Genomic DNA, 20,642 nt, shown 5'->3' with positions numbered 1-20,642 from the left:
TGCCTTCAACCACAGCCTCCAACAGAGGAAGCCTATGGAGGTTTGATGAGCATGACCCCCTCATATAGTTGAATGCTTTCTCCCCACTTGGTGGCGCTCTTTTGGAAGGATTATGAAGTGTGGCTTTGTTAGAGGTGTGCCACTAAAAGCCCCACCCACCATGCTGTCTCCCTTGCTCTGCCTCTTGCCTGTTGATGAGATGTAAGCTCTCAGCTACTGCTCAGCACCATGCCTGCCTGCCTGCTGCGGCTGTGCTTCCCACCCTGATGAAAGGCAGTCTTCCTGTGAGATTTAAGCGAACCCCCATTGAAATGGCTTCTTTAGTAGTTGCCTTCGTCGTCCTGTTTCTTCACAGCAATAGGCAGTGACTAAGACACAGAAGAAGGCAGATCTCTAGGAGTTTGAGGCCAGCCTGGTCTACAGAGAGTTCGAGGCCACTCAGGACTACATCGTAAGATCCAGCCTCAGAAAAGCAAACACACAAAGGAATGTCATCAGTCCCTTTATGTGACTTTTAACCTCAGAGATCTAAGTAAGAGCTGATTGAAACATCAACAATGGGATAAGGGTTACCCCCACGAAGCCTAGAACAAACACCAGATTTAGTGCTGGAGGATTAAAACGATCCACCTAAACCAAAACCAAAATAAACAAGAGTTATCTCCAGGGCACAGAGCATTAAGATGAAGGACTTAATCCATAAGGAAAATAGAATTAGAACCACAGGAAGAGTGGGGTGTTGTTGTTGTTGTTGTTTGCCTGTTTCCAACAAGATGTCTCACTACATTGCTGCTTGAATCGCTTTGGGTTACTATAACAATATTCCTTGGGGTGTACAATTTATAAATATTATATATTTAATGCCTGCAAATATGGGTCTGGGAAGTCTAAGACTGGGGGCAAAGTCTAAGATGTAATGCCTTATTGAGAGGTCTCCTTCATGGCGGTCACCTTCTCTGCGTCCACACATAGTAGAGGGATCAATGGGCCCGGGCTCTCCCTTCATGCCGTTTGTATTGGCTTCTCATTCACAAGAGATGGCCTGTGTGGCCTGTCCACCTACCACAGACTTCCTCTGTTTAGCTCCTTGACCATGACGTTGGGCTTCTGCTTGAATTCTTCAGAGATCCAGACATGCTAACTGCAGCAATGGCTCAGAAAATCCCTGTTGTAAACTCTAGAATCATCCAGTGAAGAACATTTAAAATGCTTTTCAACTATATGCCAGTCTGTTCTGCGCATGTCAGAAGCATAAAATAAAACAGTAAGTCTAGAAATGATGACATATGAACTATGGTGCCTGGCCCTGGTCACCTCCCTCAGGAAGCTGGCAGCCACCTCCAGAGAGTCTGCTTTCTCAGGCTCTGTGGTGTCACCTGGAGGAGGACGGTGGCACTGCTCTGAAAGACGGGAAACTAAAATGAAATCATAAATGAAAAGTTTAGGAGGAGACATCCCAAAAAAAGCAATAAGGGGAGCTGTCTCACTGGGTGTAGCTTAAGCATAGGAGACCTAAAGCCTACTCCCACACTGACACACTTCCTCCAACAAGGCCACACCTATTCCAATAAAGTCACAATAGTGCCTCTCCCTTTTTTTTTTTTGTAAACCACCACAAAGATAACAGTCAAATGTATATAAATAGGAGTATCCCAGTTTGTGTGCATGTATGACTGTGCACATGTGCATGTGTGTGTCAATGTATTACAAGTGTAGAAGGTTTTAGATATTTATTTATTTGTTTTTATGTGTATGTCTATGTACCACGTGTTTGTCTTACCATGAAGGTCAAAAGAAACATCTGATATCCTGAAACTGAAGAAACAGATAGCTGTGAGCTGCCATGGGGGTGCTGGGACCAATCCTGGATCCTCTGGAAGAGCAGACAGCGCTCTTAACTACTGAGACTGAGCTATATCTCCTGTTCATGTGTAAGATTGCATGTGTGTGTGCGTGCATGTGCATGCACGCGTGTGCATGTGTGTGGTGTGGTGAATGTGTCTGCATGTTTGAGTGTGTGGTCACGTGTGAATGAGTAATTGTCTGAAATGGAGACAAGAACTTTCCTCTACACCCATGCGCAGCGTCCGAGTGGCAGAAGACAAGGTGGGCCTCTCCCTGCATAGGGACATGGGATGTCCCTTTATGTTGCTTCACACCCGAGTGCCAGCATTCAGCTGCAAGAGCATTTTGGGAAAATTCTTCTGAAAGATTGGGGGGGGGGGGTGAGAGTGAGGTCTGTGGGTCCATGATGCAGGACTGATGGATACAAAAGAGAGGTCTCTGGAGAGCAGGACCATCTACCCCTGGGACTAAAATTGACTGGATGCAAAGCACTCCCCAAAGGCTCATGTGTTAAAGGCTTGGTCCCCGGCTAGTGGTAGGTGGAATGGATCATGAGGATGTCAGCTTCATCACTGATTGATCTGCTGATATGTTCACAGTTGAATGAGCTGTTAGGAGGTCACTGAGGGTATGCTTTCGAGGGGTCCCCACACCCTTTTCTCATATGTCCCCCTATTTTCCTTGTCTCCAAGAGGTGGGTGGTCTTCATCCACCATACCTTTCTGCCATGATTTTATCTTGCCACAGGCCTAACCCCTGTGCTGTTGTCTGGTCAAGTGACCAATAACTGAAATGGTAAGTCAAAACAACCCTTTGCTCTCTTGAGTGGTTCGTTTTGGAGGTTTTGCCACAGTGATGGAAAGTCAGTGAACACCGCCCTTGGGGGAACCAAAGGGGCAGTAACTGGGACGTTTGTCCACTTTACTCCAGAAGCTTGAAAGAGTCGTAGTTGCCCAGTTAGGGTTCTGGTGCCCAAGCTCTAGATTCAGCCCTTCACCCAGCCTTTGGGCTTGTTTCAGGCAACATCTCTACAAGCCATGCTTCTGCTCGGCCAGCAGGGGGTGCTAGAGGGAGCCTTACTCTGGTGGCACCACCTGCCCCTCAGTCCTGCCCTAAGCAGGAAAACCTGGCGCCCTGCCCAGAAGGTGCCAACATTTTTATCTGGCAGTGGGGAAAGAACCATGATGGGTACCATGACCTGAGAAAGGAACTCAGGCAAATGTCCCCTAAGACACAACCTCACTCACCAAATTCTCTACCCTGAAGGAACAGCCTGTGTATCAGGCAACTGTCAGGTCACCCCCAAAAGTTCTGGGAACTGGGAGGGCAGGCAGAATGCCCTCGTTTACATAGCTGTCTCCTGCAAAAAATACCAGCTACTTCCCAGTCAGGAGCAAGACTGGTACAGCCAGTTACCCCAGGCACCCGAAACGAATTAGCTGTGTTCTTGCCTCCCCGCCCCTGTCTCCCCACCAGGAGCCAGTAATACTGAGGGAGTGGGCAGCCAAACATGTCTGTGCACAAACAAACATGTCTGTGCAGGCAGGAGCCAGTGCAGCAACTGTAGCATCGAGTAAACCTGGAACCAAGGCAGGATCCCCCAAGATGGGCTGGGGGAACCTGGCGTGCACCCTTACAGGAAGACAGAAGGCAACCAAGATACGATGAAGGAGAGGAGGGGATGGAACAAGGTTGGCCAGGATACCCTTGACTGCCTAACTTTCAACCAAACTCAGAATCTAAATCAAGGCTGCTTTTTTAGCCTTTTGTGGGGTACTCTATACACTTTCGTTTCTCCCGAGCTCTGTTCTGAGATCTGAGATGGCATCTCTTAATCTCCGTGACCTAGGCCAGGACTCTGTGGGACAAGGATCAGGGCCAGTATGTGACCAGGAAAAGAACTCAGCGTCTGACCAAGGTCAGAGCTCAGTTGTGACCAGGATAGCAGTTTAGGGTGTGACCAAGGTCAGAGCCAGTGCGCCCAAGTCCCAGGTTCAAGCATCCCTGGAAGTCAGGATATTCATTATGGATTTATGAGTGGTGACCTGAATTGTGGCCTTTGCTTCATTATCTCTGCATCTTATCTGCTAAAACAAACAATTTCTTTGCCTTCTTCAGCTTGCTGGAGAGATCCTGTCGCTGCCTGCAAAACAAAACCACTCCCCAGGCGTCTTCTGGCGACCAGGGCCACAGCTGCTCCCACTCTGACCTGTTTGACTACGGGAAGGGTGGTGGTTGCCCCATAGCTCACTTGAGGACACAGCACACCTTGAGTCCCTGGCCTTCCATATGCATTGCAATATTTTAATGTCAACTTTCCCTTTGGGAATGGTTGTCGATTCCAAAGACAGTGTAACTACATGGTTCCCATGTTCCCCACCCCTCAGCTTTCCCTTCCCCCATGTCTTAGATTCCTGTGGTCTTCATTAAAGTTAATAAATTAGTGCTGGCCTGTGTTTTTATGCAGTTTTCTTTGGTTTTCGCTAAATGTCCCTTTTCTGCTTCAGAATACTACTGAGGGCCCCTAACAGTCATCAGGACAGAGTTGTCCGGAGATGTTGCTTGGCTTCCTAGAATCTGGTCCACTGCCAGAACTGACAAACAGTGGAATGTCCCTCAGTGTGGAGGGATGGTTGGGCTGAGAAGCTAGGAAGGAGCAGAAGAAATGTTCCTGTTCTGATGGCTCCTTATTTGCAAGGCTTTTCACAGTGAGGTTGACCTAGGTTCCCAGATACCAGCAGCCCCCAGGCGCTGTCCTTCACAGTGAGGTTGACCTAGGTCCCCAGATACCAGCAGCCCTCAGTGTTGTCCTTCACAGTGAGGTTGTTCTAGGTCCCAGAGACCAGCAGCCCCCAGTGTTGTCCTTCACAGTGGGGTTGATCTAGGTCCCCAGGTACCAGCAGCCCCCAGTGTTGTCTTTCTTTAGAGCACAGCCACTCAATGCAGCCGCCACTGAGATGCCACATGAGCTCTGCTCTTTCCAGGGCCACGAAACCAGGTAACTCATGTGGGATTCTCATGTGTAGATGTCTATCTCCCCCTCTGTGTGCTTGTTGTTTGTCATTTTGTACAGCACGGGGAACTGGCTCTTGGGCCTTGTACATGCTAGGCAAATGATCTGCCACTGAGCTATACCCTAGGATTAGAAACAGGAACCTCAGCGGTAGCCATCTTTCAGTAACTCGCCAAAATGACAAACACAAAGGGAAAGAGGAGGGGCACTTGCTATATGTTCTCTAGGCCCTTTAGGAAACATGGAATTGTTCCTTTGGCCACGTACATGCGAATCTACAAGAAGGGCGATATTGTAGACATCAAGGGAATGGGCACGGTTCAAAAAGGAATGCCCCATAAATGTTACCATGGCAAAACCGGAAGAGTCTACAATGTCACCCAGCATGCTGTGGGCATCATTGTAAACAAGCAAGTTAAGGGCAAGATTCTTGCCAAGAGAATTAATGTGCGGATTGAACACATCAAGCACTCGAAGAGCAGAGACAGCTTCCTGAAGCGGGTGAAGGAGAACGACCAGAAGAAAAAGGAAGCCAAAGAGAAGGGCACCTGGGTTCAGCTGAAGCGCCAGCCTGCTCCACCCAGAGAAGCACACTTTGTGAGGACTAACGGGAAGGAGCCTGAGCTGCTGGAGCCTATTCCCTACGAATTCATGGCCTGATGTACAAAAAGAAATAAAAGACCTGGACTGTAAAAAAAAAAAAAAAAGAAACAGGAACCTCCCAAGTGCTGAGAGTATCCGAAGAGGCCACCACACCAAGCTTTTTTTAAAAACCATTTTCTTAACTGCCCACTCCTCATGGTGCTTCATAACTTTATGTTCACCAGCCGGCTCATGTGTACACAGTGTGGCCCAGTCCACCGAGGGAAGATCACTCTGTTACAAAAAGGACTGGTGTATTAACACATGTTGCAACATGGCTGAACCAAGACTCATGTGTTGTATGGTTCCAACATCCAGAAGAGGCACATTCTGAGGGCTGCAAAGAAGGCCATGTGTTTGCTTCCAAGGGCTGAGGTGGGGGCTGTTGATGGGACAGGATGTGTTTCCAGAGCGGACACAGATGTTAGAGAGCTGTGGCTACCTAAGAGACTGAAGGGGTAAAACATGGGCAGGCGAATTACATCTGAAAACAGATGTCTGAATCAAAGTGCCTTGTGCGTACCACAGTCTGCCCTGTCTGACCTCTAGATCAGCCATTCCTCCCAGAAATCTCACTTCTCTCATCTCAGAGCAGTACTGGGAGTCAAGAGCACCGGGAGGACCTGCTGCCCGTTTGCCCAGGGGTCAGTCTCGCTGTCAAGCCTGTGCACCCTCTGTTTGCCATCAGTATTATGATTGATCTTAATCTTTCAGGATACAAAGAAGGTTTGGGAAAACTGGCGACTGACCTAACACCCCATAGTGCGGGTACATATGAGCTCAGGTCTCTGACCGTAGGTATCTCCCGAGACCCTGTCTCTCCCCTGAGGAAAAGCCTCCTGAACTCGCTCTGACTGATCCCAGGATAGGCCCTGCCCTCCCAAGCTGTTCTACTTTCCTGAGAACAAGGCTCCCCTGTGGTGTACCTTAACACAGGAACCTCCCCACTAAGCCCACCTCCTCAAGTTCCTATCCCTGGACCTGCCTGCTAGCTTAAGGCCCCGACTCCTCCAGGCTCAATTTATACCTCAGGGAGGAGTGGGAATTTTGTGCTGGGCTGGTTTCCAGGTCTTTGACTAGCTAGGCGAGGTCCCTCTGCCCAGGTGCCCACTTTCTCCTGCCAACTACACCTGAGAAGGGCCCCAGCAGGTCTAAAGGGTACAGAGAGGTCTGGGGGTGTGTTTGGAGCTCAGAAGGTGGCAGGCAGAAGACCTGTGGGCACACAAGAGCCTGCGTTGTGGTTTATAAAGTGCATGCGGTCCTCACTATCGGTGCCCATGCATCCAACTCACCTGGACCAAAACTCTTGGGTGGGGGATTGTGTCGGAGGGAGGGGTATCTGTTTGAACAACCAGACCTCCTTCTTTGTTGCTGTTCCCTTACCAAGGTAAAACAATTTTCACAGCATTTACACTGGGTGGGACATTCTAAGTAACTGGGGGATGATTTATTGTGAATCAGTGGGCAGACACGGGCCATACGCAAACACCATGTTATCTTACATAAGGGCTTTAAACCTTTGAAGCTAGCATGTGGAATGAAGCTCTGTGTGGCTGTGCCGGGTCTCCAGCCTGGTTCTCACAGAGTGAGTTCAGACACTGTGAGCCGGCTACTCTACCAAGCCCTCAGCATGGGTAGGAAAGGCAACATGGAAGAGTAGAAGGAAGCCAGGGTCCCCAGAAGATGCAAAAACAGACCTAGGTCCTTGATTCCCAGGGAGGTGGGTCTTGGGCTCTTGACAGGGATCCAGAATTCTTCTGAAGGGGGCTTAAACTCCTCGGGACTGGCAGAGATGGTTGGCCCATGCCAGGTTCTTTCATCTGCCCTGTACTTCCCAGGAGTGGAAGCCCTGTCCCCTGTTGGCATCTGGGAGTGGAGGCTAATGCCAGGCTAGAAAGATAAGTGCTAATTATGGCCCAGCTAGGAGAGCCTAGGCTATAACTAGCACCCACCCAGCTGCTTGAGAGTGGGATTCAGGAGGCTCATTAGCTTAACAAGAGGCCATCGCAGCAGCCTCTGCACACTCTAGCTCAACCCCAGCAGCTCCTACCCTATGGCTCTCCTCTTCCCACCTCACCCCATGGAGGCTACAGAACCTTTGCCCTTTAAAAGCCCTTTGAGGATGGTTGGGGTCAGCACTCATCAGTCCCCTCTTAGCGGACACCCTGTACCCGCAGATCTCCAAATCGGCGACACTGACTTAAGAGCCAGCCCATTCAATCCAGCTGACATTGCCAGCATGGAGCTCTTGGAAGCCATGGAATCCTGGCCCGCTTTCTGGGTCACACTGGCTAGTTTTCTACTTTCAAGATTCCATTCACACTTTGGAGGGCATATGCCATTCACACTCTGGAGGGCATACGCCATGCACACTTTGGAGGGCATATGCCTTGCAGCTTCTCCCGAAAGGGCCACTGACGTCTGGCTCAGCTGCCATCTGACCATGATCACTTCTGTTAATGTGGGCCCCGCCACAGATGTGCACACATACACCATCCCAAGCCCCTGTGCCTGTATTCTGCATTAAGGGTTCCCAGCCTGTTACTGAGAAGCTGACTCATTGTCTAGAGCAAGGGTGCCAGTTTTGCCCACTTCTGATGCCTCTGCTGCTCAAGCTCCTTTTCCCCCTCTCTTTCACACAGAGCCCCATAACCTCATGGGTACAGGGATGGAGAGAGGTTAAGAAGCAGGTCTGTCAGGTTGGGAGGAGAGAGAACAGGGTTGTCCTATCAAATCACTTGAGGTATCCATGGCAACTTACACATTACTGGAGGTAATTTGTCTCCTGCACGGAGGTGCCCATCTGGGGTCCACCCATAGGAACTGTTAAGCCTGTGGGTAGAGCCTTGGGCCTACCTCTTTTTCTCTAGGGCAAGGACTAGGGTTCATGCCCTGCTGGTTAGCAGAGCAAGGAGACCCCCAGACTTGGCGGATAGCTTGATAGCATCCCAGGAGGTTGGATCCCAGCTCCGGATCAGAGAGGGCTGAGGCTGCTATGTGCAACTGGGCCCTGAAAGTTCACTCACTGTCCTTTCCATACCTGGGAAGTCCCAGGCTCAGAGGCTAAGTGAGTTGATGGTGTCGGTAGGCAGAACCGTGGCTGGGGGACACCAGGGTCACAGACAACACCACCTTTGATGTGTGGCCCATCAAGGACTTTGCGACAGTGAGCTGGTCAGAGATGAGACCCCCCCCCCACAGCCCTCACAGGGCACTTTGTAGGCTCCTGACAGAGGTCAGTTCCTCTTTGCCATTTGGAGGCTGAGGAGAGTGGAAATGAGCATGCCCTAAACCACGAAAGTTTGAAAGAATCTGAGAAACCATTCAGATAAGACTGCAAAGCTGCCCATAGTACACGGTATAAGGTCAGATTCTGACTCTACCACCCTGGTGCTGGGGAGAGAGTTCCTCCCCTGCTCCCAGGAGCAGGCTCCCTTTCCTGGGTATGCAGCCTCGCCTCCTCCCTCTGCTTGACCACCACCCTTTCTCACTCACAGTCCAGTGAGGCCCCCAGGATCTTTATCCAGACTCAAGGAAGACAGAAAAGAGGCCCTTAGGCTTCTAGACCTCTAGAAAGGGTTCAGGGGCTATGTGGGCACCTCTTGGACACAGGTCAGGGATGGGCTAAGAAGAATGTTTTGAAAGGTGATTTGCCTGAAGGGCTGTATGTTCTGGGCACAAGGCTAGGCCTGGTTGAGGGTCTGGAGGTAGAGGCATGGCCCATATTACGGGCTAAGGGAGTCAGAATCCACTTGGATAGGTACATAAAGTCAGGGGGCATCAAGACATCTGGGCAAGGGGAGGCCTGGGCAGGGCAGCCACAGGATGGGACAGGGGAACTAGTAGGAAATGTGGGCTCCCATCTCTCAGACTCCAGCAGGACCCCATAATATAAGTACAAGTCATTTCCTGTCTCTCCTGGGAACCTGGGCATTGCACAGCTCCCAAGGTGGAAGTCAGATTCAGGGATGGGATCTGCACCAGGCTGTCAGCACACCTAGTCTTCGCGCTGATGGGGTTCCCTGACCTAGATCAGCCTCTAAGTGGCAGAGCCTCAGCCCTGACCTCCAAGTTAGAATCAACCTTTTGAGCTGGTCCTCAGGAACTGTGCACATATGGAGATTGTGAAGGGGCCGGATTCAGCCCAGGATACCCCAGTTTCTTCCATTACATTGGGTTTGGTGTCTCTCTGACTGCCTGGTGTGAGGGAGAAGGCAGAAGGGAGGGGCTAAGATACTCAGAGACCACATTCTTCTCAGACTACAAGACACAGCTGCCACTGCAGACCCCCTTTTCCCTGGTGTGACTGGGGTCTCCTGGTAATTGCCGGAAGAGGACCAAAGTGGCAGGTCAAGGGGCACCTTGGAGGTGGTGTTGCTGGAGCCTGGGGGCCATGAGTCAGGCCAGTCCTGCCACCCCAAGCTCATCCTCCAGCCAAATTACCAGGTTCCCCCAGACACCCACCGGACTTATAAAGGCACCCTCTCCCTGGTGACTGCCAGTTGCTGGTGACCAAGATGAGGACCTTCCTGGTGCTGCTGCTGCTGGCTGTTGTGTGTGCTTCTCTGGGTAAGACACCGGCTGCACCCAGTTTGAAGGGAGACAGGCAGCCTCCGGGAAGCATTCAGGAGCATGGGGCGGGGGGAGCCTTCTGAGTTGGGGCACTGTACTGGTGAGGAGGCTGCAGGGAATGTGGAAGAGGCTTCTATGGTGGCTCCCTGCCCAGTCAGACTCAGAAACCTCTTCCCTTTGGATATTATGTGGTACCTTTCTGGCTTTTTGTGTGTGGCGGGGAGCGGTATAAAAATTATGGAGAGAAGCCAGAGATGCATGAAGGGGAGGTACCCTGGTTCCCACTTGTGAGTACTGAAACCTGGGATTTAGCGAGAATGGCCAACTATCCTCCCTCTTTCCAAGAAGAGGTGCTCGGGGATGCGGGATTCTTGCTGCTAAGAAAGGAAGGAAGGACATGGGCAAGATAGATTGCATGGCATGGGTCAACCCCTCCAACACACTCTGCCCTGACCCTGATGACCTGGTTTAGGGACAGAAATGAAGCCGGGGGTGGGAGGAATGTACTTCAGCCTGTGATTATCAGTGGAATAATTATCATCTCCAGGATAATTAACCCCATCAGCTTCCCCTGAGCGTGGGGAGGGGGTGGAGGGAAAAGGAAAAGGGCCTTGCACAGCAGACTAGCCTTCATCAGGTGCCCACATAGGGAGGTGGGAAGGCAGGTGGAGGGCAGTGGGCAAGAGCTGGAGGATGGCCTGAGAACAGGAAGGCGGTCAGGGTCAGGTTGGGGGGATCACTTAGAATGCACGGAGACAAAGATGTAGAGAGACCCAAGATCAGGGACACCAATCAGGAACTACAGTCCTGGAGGCAGGAAGAGGGTGGGAGGACTGAGTCAGAAGGTGGGGACTCTGACTGGCTGGGTCACTTTTGTCCTCAAGGCTCAGCTTTCCTGGGAGGTTGACCTTATAGTATTCTTGCAGGATCTTTTCCTCCTCCTTCTCCTTCTTATTCTCCTTCTTCTTCTTCTATGGTCTAGTCCAAATTCTTGCAGGATCTTGCCTGCTGGAAATTTATTGGGGCTCTGAAGGCTTAAGGAGAACAACCCGGGAACTCTCCTCAGCAGAGGGTCTCTGGGGTCCACAATGAGGAAATGGAGGTACTATTAGGTCCTTATCTAGAATAACTTAGGAGAGTGTCCCCAGCCAAACAGGACTGGGGACTAGTATGCAGATGTACTGCCTGGGGTGGGATAGGATAACCAGGAGACGTTGCCAATGAGGAAGCCCTTTTTTTTCTCAAGGGTTCCAGAGTCCCTAACCTGAGAAACTTATCCTAGAAAGGAGTGTTACAGAAACCTCCCAACCCTCAACACAGGGCCACCACAGCTTCAACACTGATGGTTCTTATGTGGGCGGTGTGATCATCTAACTCCCTCTAAGCAGGTGTACGTTGCCAAGGACACCTGTTGCTCGACACCCTTACAGGGAAACCCCCTCAGGCCACTCCACTGTAAGACACTTCTACCGAACTCATCTGCTATTTCATACTCTTAAGTGAAACTCCTAAAGGACATTCCTTGCAGGACCCTGTTCCCAAGGTCTGACCACAAAGACATCTCCAGTAGCCTCACCTCTGCATCAGAACCCCTAGCATGTCTGTTGCAGCTAACAAGTCCTTGCAACCCTTCAAGCTGACCTTGTCTCTGCAGTCACACCTTTGACCAAAGCAACTGTTCCCAACACATCTAAAAATCCACCTATGTGGACTCGGATGTGGGGCTTTGTCCTGCCACCTTACAAACCATGGCGCCTCTCAGGAGTGACCACGGAGTAATCACTGTGCTTTCTGTCCCAGTTGCCCTTATAGGAGGCTTGCTACTCACTGAGTCAGTCATGTCTAGGTAGCCTGTGTTCTCTCAAGGGTCTGCCAGTTTTTGTGTTTGGAAGCTGTGGCCAGTGACACCGCATCTGGGACCACCTATCTCTGGAGCCTGCCCACTCCCTAGGCCTGGCAGTCTTTTCCTGAAGCCTCTGCCTTCAGCCTCCTGGAGGTGTGGGCTACCAGCAGGCCTTAGGGAGAATGAGGCAGAACCAGGACATTCCTTCCCTCCAGAAGAACAGCATCTAAGTATCTACTGATGCTTAGAGACACAATGTCGTTAGAGCCAGCCTGCCCTGGCGGGGAAGCCAGCTGACATTAGCCCTTGAAGCTCCCTTTAGTCATTTCCTGGGAAGGAAGGGTTAGGGGCCATGTGCATTATGAATTCTGTCATTTTATCATCTGAGAAAGCTAAGGACACTATTATTCCCATGTTATAGGTGAGGACACCATGGATCACAGTAGGGATAGTGAGAATTGGAAATTCTAAATTTGCCCTCTTTATATTGCTTCCTACCGCTCCATCCCCTATGCCATCCATCTTTGCTCCTCCGTTCATGCACCTACCCATCAATCCACCTACATATCAATCTAAACATCCATCTTCCCATGAACCCATCTACCCATCCATCCATGCACCCTTTCACCACCAACTGCACATCCATCTGCCCATCCACCTCTCCATCCATTTCTCTGCTCATCCACTCACACATGCAACCACTCACTCATCTCTTCGTCTAGCCATATAACCACAACCCTTCCATCCATCCATTTGCCCATCTAAGCATCCATGCTTCAACCCACTCATCCTTCTACCCATCCACCTACTCATCCAATGGTACAGCCATCCGTCCTCCCATATATCCATCCCTCCACCCACCCCCTCATATATCTCTATATACATGCATACACCCATCTACCTCCCCATCTGATCTCTCTCCAGTTTAGCTGCCAAGGCTCTTCACTAATATCCCCTGTCTCCTTAACAGAGCGATAAATACAGAGCAGAGAAGCAGATAACTTGGGAGTTAGTAGTGCCAGGGAAGCTTTAGGCAGAAGACCTTCGAGTGTAGCCTGAGGGTAGCATGCCACCACACCCAACACCTGCCTGCCACTCAGGCTGTCACACAGGGACAGAGGGGACAGAGGGAGGAGTGTGTCAGAATCACTACCATGAAGTTCCTAGCTTCTCAGACCCTCCCAGAGAGGGTACTGGGGGAACTCCTGGAGGGAGGGAAGGATCTGAGAGGATGACCTTGTGTGGGCCACTAGGCAGGCAGCTGGGCACATAGCCCTAGCCCCAGCCCAGACTGATGGCCTGTGCTTCCCCCCAGCCCGGGCCCTGCACTGCCATGTGTGCTGTGGGCACGAGAACTGCGAGTCTCTCGTGGAGTGCGCCTTGACGGACAAGTTCTGTGTGATCACTCGGGCCAGTGAGTACCCTGGGCCACACAGGCCCCATCCCGCCCCACCAGCACTGCACAAGCACTTTCTGGCCCCCTTTGACCTCTTTCAGTCCTCTACATCAGGAACCCTTGGTATCCCCCCACTCCAGACCCTAGGGACACCATCATTCTCTAGTTCACAGTTTAAACTAGGCTAAAGATGAGGTGAGAGGAGGGTTGGAGAGAGGCTGACGTGTTGAAGATACTGACATCACACCCTGCTATTCCAGGCCCTCTGGACTTTTCCTACTCACCCAGATCCCTGTCTCTAATCTGCTGGCTATAATCTCTGCCCCTGGGTGCCCTGCCATGACTCTAGAATTCTATCCTGCTGCTGACTCTCCTTCCCCAGACCAGGACCTCTCTTGTACACCCCACTGTACATCTGTCTGGTTCTCCTCTGAGCAGTGTGGCTGAGCTTGGGCCTAGAGCTTGTGTATTGGGCTGTGATGGTGGCTGTGATGGGGTTCAGGCTTGGTGCTGGCATACCTGGGGACATGGAATCACTTATCTGAAGTGGTCCCAGAAGAAAGCATGGACGTATCAGAGAGGCTGACAAACCTTTCAGACGCTGAGGGCCTGGGTGGACAGTGTCACCTCTAGGTCTAGAAGGGCTTGGGGGTACTCTCTTGGCTGCTGCCATTGGAATTGGGTCATGAGGCCACTGGCCCTGGTGAAGGGAAGTTGCTGTGGTCACTAGGCAGCTTCTTTCAAGATCCTATGCTGGGAGGAGGGGAAGGAAACCAGGTGGCTTCACAGTGACCCTGGTCTGCTCATCAGAACACAGTTACCCACTAATCCCAGGTGACACAGGCACTTCTAGTACATACTTGGAGCTGTCCCTATTTTGATGAAGAGGCAGTGTCCTGTCTGGTAGAGTCATGCACTCACCCAGCACAGACCCTGTGTGAGTTGTGTTCTTGTGTTGACTGACTCAGGGGCTCTAGGAGGAAACACGTATACTCCTCCACTGCCTCCTCTGCAGAGGGGCATCCTGTCCAGAGGCAGCTGCCCTTGGTTAAACCACAGTGGTGCTGCAAGAGGCGAACAGCTAGTGGGATGCAGGCCCAGCCATTGCCCAGGGCACAAGGCAAGAAAGAACAGTGAGGATGGGATCGTTGCCCAGCAACAGGTGAGTGATGCATCAAGTACCAAAAGCCAATAAATACCTAAGCAGAGGGGCCCTGCTGAAGCAAAGACGGAAAGCAGTGAATGTCTGGAGGTACCCAGGAATCGGAGCTCCCCAAAGCTCATCCCCGCACAAGGGCTTCTCTCAGGCACTCCTGGGATCCCGCCCTGTCCTTGCCCTTGCTGGCATTAGCATGTGTCTACCCGGCCTGTCGTCTGTCCATCCATCTCCCCATGTGTCTGCCGAATATAGGGACACTGAGATATGTGGAACCATCCCTGTATTCCAGGACCTCAAAAGTCACAGTCAAGCATAGTTGAAAGGTAGACTTCAGAAGGCAGCAGGAAGTTCCCTGAAGAAGCAACTTGAGTTGGGGACAAGAGCTCTGGGTAGGAGAGTCCACTGTGAGTGTAAAGAGGCATCTGTTCCTGCCCCTGTCCAGTGAAGTGACCTTCCCGGCCCCAAGATGAGGAGGTAAAGGGGTACGATGACATTAGCGGCCTGCTGCTGGCCCTGTGCGTCAGCCCCTTGTGGCTCTTCTCCGAGCCGCTGCATTTCTGGGGAGAGAGAACAGACTGATTCCTAGTGCCAGAACCATCTTTCTCTAAACACTGGGCAGATAAGGGTGACACCGTGTCCATATCTCCCACACAGTGTTCACACACAGCCACTGAGACTGCTTCTCTCTGCTTCATCAGGGACAACAACTGATGAAGTCCAGTGTCCCTTTTACCCCAGCAGGAGGCTGTGTCTGCACAACACTTCCTGGGCTGGACAAGTAGCAGCCACTAGCAGCACCTGCCAGGGGCTGGGCTTCTCTTTTGTCCAGGAGCAGCTGCAATCAACTCTGAGCCTCCATTCCCAGGGAAAGACTATTCAGATGTGGCAGATGTGGCCCCAGCTCGGCCACCGACTACTGCCAACTTAATGATTAATGTGTACCCATCTTCTCTGCACACCAGCACAGCTCTCAAACGATCCACGAATGCCCCATTATCCTAAAGAAGGGATGAGGCAAAGGCTAATCCCACCTTTGGTCTGTGTTGTCTACGTGGGGAAACTGAAGCATAGAAAAAAAAATCAAGCATCTTGAGATGGTTATGCCACCTCAGTGTCTGCAGCTAACTGCAGGCTAGCGGTCCCTGCCCACAGAACCTCTGAACAGTGCAAATAAGGGAAGTTACTTACTTTTCGTAGGGCCTTGGGTTCTCAAGAGTTCTGCAGTCCCCATTATGTGTGTGTAAACACAAAGCAACTCATCCCCCTTATGGGCATGTAGACAGAGAGCGAGTCTTGCCCAGTGGTACTTCCTGAGACACCCTCAACTCAGGTCAACTTCTCCTCTCCCAGGGGCCATTGCAAGCCCTGCCTCTAATTCTCCCAAGGATTGTGACACCTAGGGGATGCTGTGCAGGCCGGGGAGCCGTGGTCACTCAGCCTTGTTTAGTCTATCCCAGTCCTAAGAGGTGTGAGAGATAAGTGGGGCCCAAGGCTGTCTTCTGGTATCTGAAGTCCTGAAGGAAATGAGAAGAAAGGGGTGGGGAAAAGAGAGGAGAGGATTGTAAACCAGACATCTCTCAGGAAAGGGAAAATAGAGGGAGCTGAGGGACCCAGAGACTGAGGGAGGGAGGAGTCTTCAAATCAGTCCCTGACCTCAGATGTCACAAAATCCAGTCCATCATAAAGAAGACTGGTTCCCCACAGTCACTGAGGAAGGCCATCCATTCACAAGATTCTCTGGGACACCCCCAAGCTACCACCTCAAACACTCAGAGTCCCAGGAATTACCTCAAAGCATGTGGCCCCAGGCTGCCTGTCCCCTGAGAACTGACTGGGTAGTGACAGCTGTGGGGGTCTGTGGCCACAATACCCATGACCATTCCTCCTGTTTCCACAGCCAACCCTGGTGGCATCCTGGTCATGAAGTCCTGCGCACCAACCTGCCCCAACAGCACCGTGTCTTCCGACGGCCGTGCCTTGTCTGTCTTCTGTTGTGAGGGCAACCAGTGCAACCGTAGCGCTGCTTCAGGCCTGACCAGCAGCCTTGGGGCCCTATGGGCCAGTGCCTCTGCCAGTCTACTGTGGGCGCTGCTTCGAGCTGCCTGGTGAGGGCCTGGCTGGCCTTTCCCTACCGTCAGGGGCCTGTTTGCAGCCTCAGCAGCGTCCTACGCCCACCCAGCCAGGCTGTAAATCTCTCTTCGTATTTCCCCCAAGACACGCGCAGTCTTCCCTTCTCGAACAGAGAGGAAGTAGCAACACCTGCCCCCAAAGGTTCCAGGTCTCCTCCTGACTCAGGGAATCCTCCAACAGGGAACAAGGGCACACCTTCCCAAGACCACCCCGCTCCACTTCTATGAGACCTCAGTCCTTAGCTGAGTCATGAGAGTACCCAGCAATCCTCAGTGGGTCTCCCCAAATGCTCTCCACCCTCATTTCAGAAGCATCCAACAGACATTAGGCTTGGCATTTGTATTACCCTCTCCTTGACTGACAGGACCCTGGACATGGCCATCTGAACCCCTGTGCCTCTTTTATGTGTGAAGTGACCCTGGTATGGTATCATGATTGAAAAGCTTGGGCACTGGATCCTTCCAGCTCTTTGTACTCTATGGCCACCAATATTCTCTCTGTCCACCCACCCATTTACTCGCCCATCCATCCATCCATCCATCCATCCATCCATCCATCCATCCATCCACACAAACACCCATGCATCTAGTTGCACAGATCCATCAAAGTCTGCCTTCTGGGGTTTCCATTGGTTAGCCAAGTTCTCCAGCGCAGGGACCCACCTAGTTCCTGTCCAGCTGAACGCGAGCTTTTAAAAGGTCCCTGACTGCCCACTGTGTGTGGAGGGGGCAGGCGAGGCTGATCACCTTTGGCTTAGTGTCCGGCATTAGAACGGGTGGCCATGCTCTGTGAGCATGGGGAAATTACTTCGTCTCCCTGGAAGTGCCGTCTTGCCACCCCTCCCCTGAGGCTGTCCTAAGAGGAAAGTAAATGTGCAAGTCACTCGGTCCAAGATGTTGGGTCTGGGGGATTCCTGGTCCTTGGTCAGCCTCAGCCTAGAGGCAGTCAGAGGCACTTGGTGGAATTCTTATCGCAGAAGCCTGAATACCGGAGTGGTGCCTCTGCTTTATACTCTACCTCTTGTGTCTATACTGAGTCTCAACAGCCAAGACCAAGGAAACAGACTTCTACCACACCCCAAGTGGGGAGACTCACAGGGGTCCCCTGAGAGCCCTTCTGAGCTGTGATGTTGCAAGATGCTCACACCCTTTCCAGTAACCCCAGGACCCCACAAGTCCATACCCCTGGTTGGTAGCTCGGGAAACCCTCATCCTATGGACAATCATCACAACTCTGAGGCCACCGAATATCACATCTCCCCAGGGGCTCTTCTTGAAGGGTGAAGCCAGAGCCCTTCATCTCAGGAGAGTTTTGTTCCCTGCCCCCTGCTGGTTTTCTCCCATCACTGCAATAAACTGCCCTGACAAGAGAAGCCAGAGAAAGACTTTAATTTGGTTCGCAGCTCAAGGTCCAGTTCATCATGGTAAGGAGGTCAGGGCAGCCACAGTGACATAGTACACTCAAGGCTCGGAAAAGGCTTGCGGGGCCTGCAGAGCAGAGAAAGTGGAGCCCCTAGAAAGTGGAAAAGTGAGGTGAGCAGCCCAGGCGGTATTCATGGGCAGGGTAAGGGGGACTGGGCTTGACCCTAAGAGCACGAGGTCAGCAAGAGAGGGACTCCACCCAGCAATGCCTACGGCCAGGACCCATCTGATCACACCGCATCCGTAATTCAGAAACAGTGCTCAGCCTCCCTTTCCCCGCCTGCTGCATCCCTAGGCCACCAGCCAGGACACATCTACCCATTCCCTGCTTGTTACCTCCCGCTTACCCCCAGAGCCTCTCTGCCTCCCTGTGTGTCTTTACACATCCCAGAAGACACCTCCTAGCTTCATGGAGTCACAGTCCCCTAGTGTCTAGACTCAAGTGCCCTGCTTCACATGCCCTCCAAGACTGGCCACGTCAGAAGTGTGTGCTGGGCAGCGTTGTGAAGAGCAGCAAGCTAGAGCAGTGGAGAGAGACCCCCACCTGGAATACAGGAAAGGTGGGGAAGGATGACACACTGGGTGAGCTGAGGATGCTGAGCAAGATCCCCCCGGAACCTGAACACACCTCGTTCTCTAAACCTCTCAGTGTGCCTTCCTTGCGTGGCCAGCCCACTTCTATGGAGTCTGGAGGTCTAGGGTTATAAGAGGCAGCTGTTGAGAAACCTGGGGCTCTCTCCTGTCTGACAAGCTTTCCCACAGTCTAACTAGATGGGCCTCACCCTTCGTGGCAGCCAGTCCCCGCTGTGTGGCTGTAAGTGCCTCATCCCAGGGTTCTGCTTTCCAAAGCTGGGCAGGGCAGGGGAACAGGTTGTTACCAGCTAAGAACCCTTCTTGATCTCAGAGGAGGAAGTGGTTGTGCATAGAACTTTCTGGAGTTCCCCAACCAACCTTTGTGACTCCCGAGGAGGTAGACGGTGTAGGCAACCTGAGCTCTCTCCACTCCTAGAGCGCCCATGGGTCTGGAGCCAGCATACCTGGGGAGCCTCGTGAAAGCAGGCCCCCTGCTACATTTGGATCCCTTAGTGACAGCAGACTCATCCCTTCCCTGTGGCAATAGATGGCAACTGACCGCTGTCAAAACTACAAATCCATGTCAGGGGTTGCTAAAGCAGAGGGAGGAACAGGCCTGCAGGGACAGAGTGATCCGGACTGCTGTGGGAAAGCACGGGAGTTTCTGGTCCACAGTGATGTGCAAGGCTCGGAAAAGGCTTGAGGGGCCTGCAGGAGCAGAGAAAGTGGAGCCCTTGGAAAGGGTCAGTGGAAAGTGGGGTGAGCAGCCCAGGCGGTATTCATGGGCAGGGTAAGGGAGACTGGGCTTGACCCTAAGAGCACGAGGTCAGCAAGAGAGGGATTCCACCCAGCAATGCCTACGGCCAGGACCTTGGCTCTAGGAAAGAAATGAGGGAAATATAGTGGAGCTGAGGATGTAGCCACAGTCCTCCAACTTGGGAGACATGGGCTTGGCGGGAAGGTAGAGACAGTCAGGTAGGGGTTCCAGGGTCTGGAGATGGAGTAGATAGAGGATTGACGCACACAGGGAGTGTCCCTGTTGGCACTGTGGAAGCGTTGGCTCTCCAGCGCAACAGAGGCTGGGGTGGGGAAGAAGCAGTTAGAGCTCCCCAGGGCTCGTAGTAGAGCCAGAAATGGAAAGCCGGCTCTGAGCTTAAATCCATTGTGACATCTAATGGACAGTTCTGGAATGAAGGCAGTGCTGTCTGTGTCCTTTGCATCTGTTTAGCTGGCCATCTGACCTTGCGTGATGCATCCTCCACTCTGGGCACTGGCCTCTCTGCACCCCAAGGACCTAGCCTTTCCTTGCTGTTAGGTAACTCTGGGTACAGACAACACGCCTCTTAATCTCTTAAGCAATTAGGATTGTAATAGTGTGGCTCTCTGGCAGGGCAGCTTAGGACTCCCCTCCCTGCCCAGGGGCTGTCCCCACACCCAGGAAAGGCTACAGCACCACACAAACTCCTCACACGCAGCACATCCCTTGCCCTGGATCTGGCACTGAAGTGGAGTCCTTAAGGGCACCTGGTTGAGCCTCCTGATCCAGCCTCCACCACCTGAGGATGAAGGAGTGGAGGCTAGCCTTCTACCCCAGTCATGCCGCATGAGGACAGCCACCTGCTCCAAGGGTAACACTGATGGCAGACAGGTCAATAGGTCAGCAGTGTGGTGAGGTATCCCTTTCCCTCTAGGGGAGGACTGGAGATTCTCTCCCCAAGTCCTCTGCCATTCCCCAAGTTACCTGTGTGTCACAGGCCCCTGAGCTGCCACCCTCAGCCTTGCCAACTTAAACTCCCACCCTCGGCAATCTCAGCTTTCTCTTCTCAGGGGAGCTTCCCAACAGCAGAACACATCAGTGGAGCTCACAGGCTAGGGACAAGGTCTGGAGGGCACAGATGCTGCAGATCAAGTAGCCCTTTCCTGGGACAGGGGGAGATCTCACTTCCAAGGTCCTTGTGGGACTCCGCTGGGAGTAAGTCTACACTGAGTCATAGAGGAGGGGTTTGTGGGTGAGGTAGGAACTCACTCAAAGGCTCTGGGAGTATCCC

The 20,642-nt window shown here is 52.2% G+C and overlaps 2 protein-coding genes across 2 annotated transcripts; both read left to right on the top strand.

The window, feature by feature from the left end:
• Positions 1 to 5,015: 5,015 nt before the first annotated feature.
• Positions 5,016 to 5,550, top strand: LOC130889032 (60S ribosomal protein L21-like). The gene has a single exon (XM_057792483.1). The coding sequence runs from the start codon at positions 5,036 to 5,038 to the stop codon at positions 5,516 to 5,518; it is 483 nt and encodes a 160-aa protein (XP_057648466.1). The 5' UTR covers positions 5,016 to 5,035; the 3' UTR covers positions 5,519 to 5,550.
• A 4,467-nt stretch (positions 5,551 to 10,017) lies between these two features.
• Positions 10,018 to 16,579, top strand: LOC130888856 (lymphocyte antigen 6E-like). Its single transcript, XM_057792218.1, has 3 exons — positions 10,018 to 10,069; positions 13,231 to 13,329; positions 16,368 to 16,579. The coding sequence occupies exons 1-3, from the start codon at positions 10,018 to 10,020 to the stop codon at positions 16,577 to 16,579; spliced, it is 363 nt and encodes a 120-aa protein (XP_057648201.1).
• Positions 16,580 to 20,642: the final 4,063 nt, after the last annotated feature.

Source organism: Chionomys nivalis, chromosome 17, assembly GCF_950005125.1.
Source record: "Chionomys nivalis chromosome 17, mChiNiv1.1, whole genome shotgun sequence".
Taxonomy (NCBI): Eukaryota; Metazoa; Chordata; class Mammalia; order Rodentia; family Cricetidae; genus Chionomys; species Chionomys nivalis.
This window is presented reverse-complemented; position numbering and strand designations above follow the sequence as displayed.

Bases quoted from the DNA above. Each gene is read 5' to 3' on its own strand.
- LOC130889032 (XM_057792483.1), top strand. From the start codon at position 5,036: ATGACAAACACAAAGGGAAAGAGGAGGGGCACTTGCTATATGTTCTCT.
- LOC130888856 (XM_057792218.1), top strand. From the start codon at position 10,018: ATGAGGACCTTCCTGGTGCTGCTGCTGCTGGCTGTTGTGTGTGCTTCT. The intron at 10,070-13,230 runs GTAAGACACCGG...GCTTCCCCCCAG, and splicing joins TGTTGTGTGTGCTTCTCTGG to CCCGGGCCCTGCACTGCCAT. The intron at 13,330-16,367 runs GTGAGTACCCTG...CTGTTTCCACAG, and splicing joins CTGTGTGATCACTCGGGCCA to CCAACCCTGGTGGCATCCTG.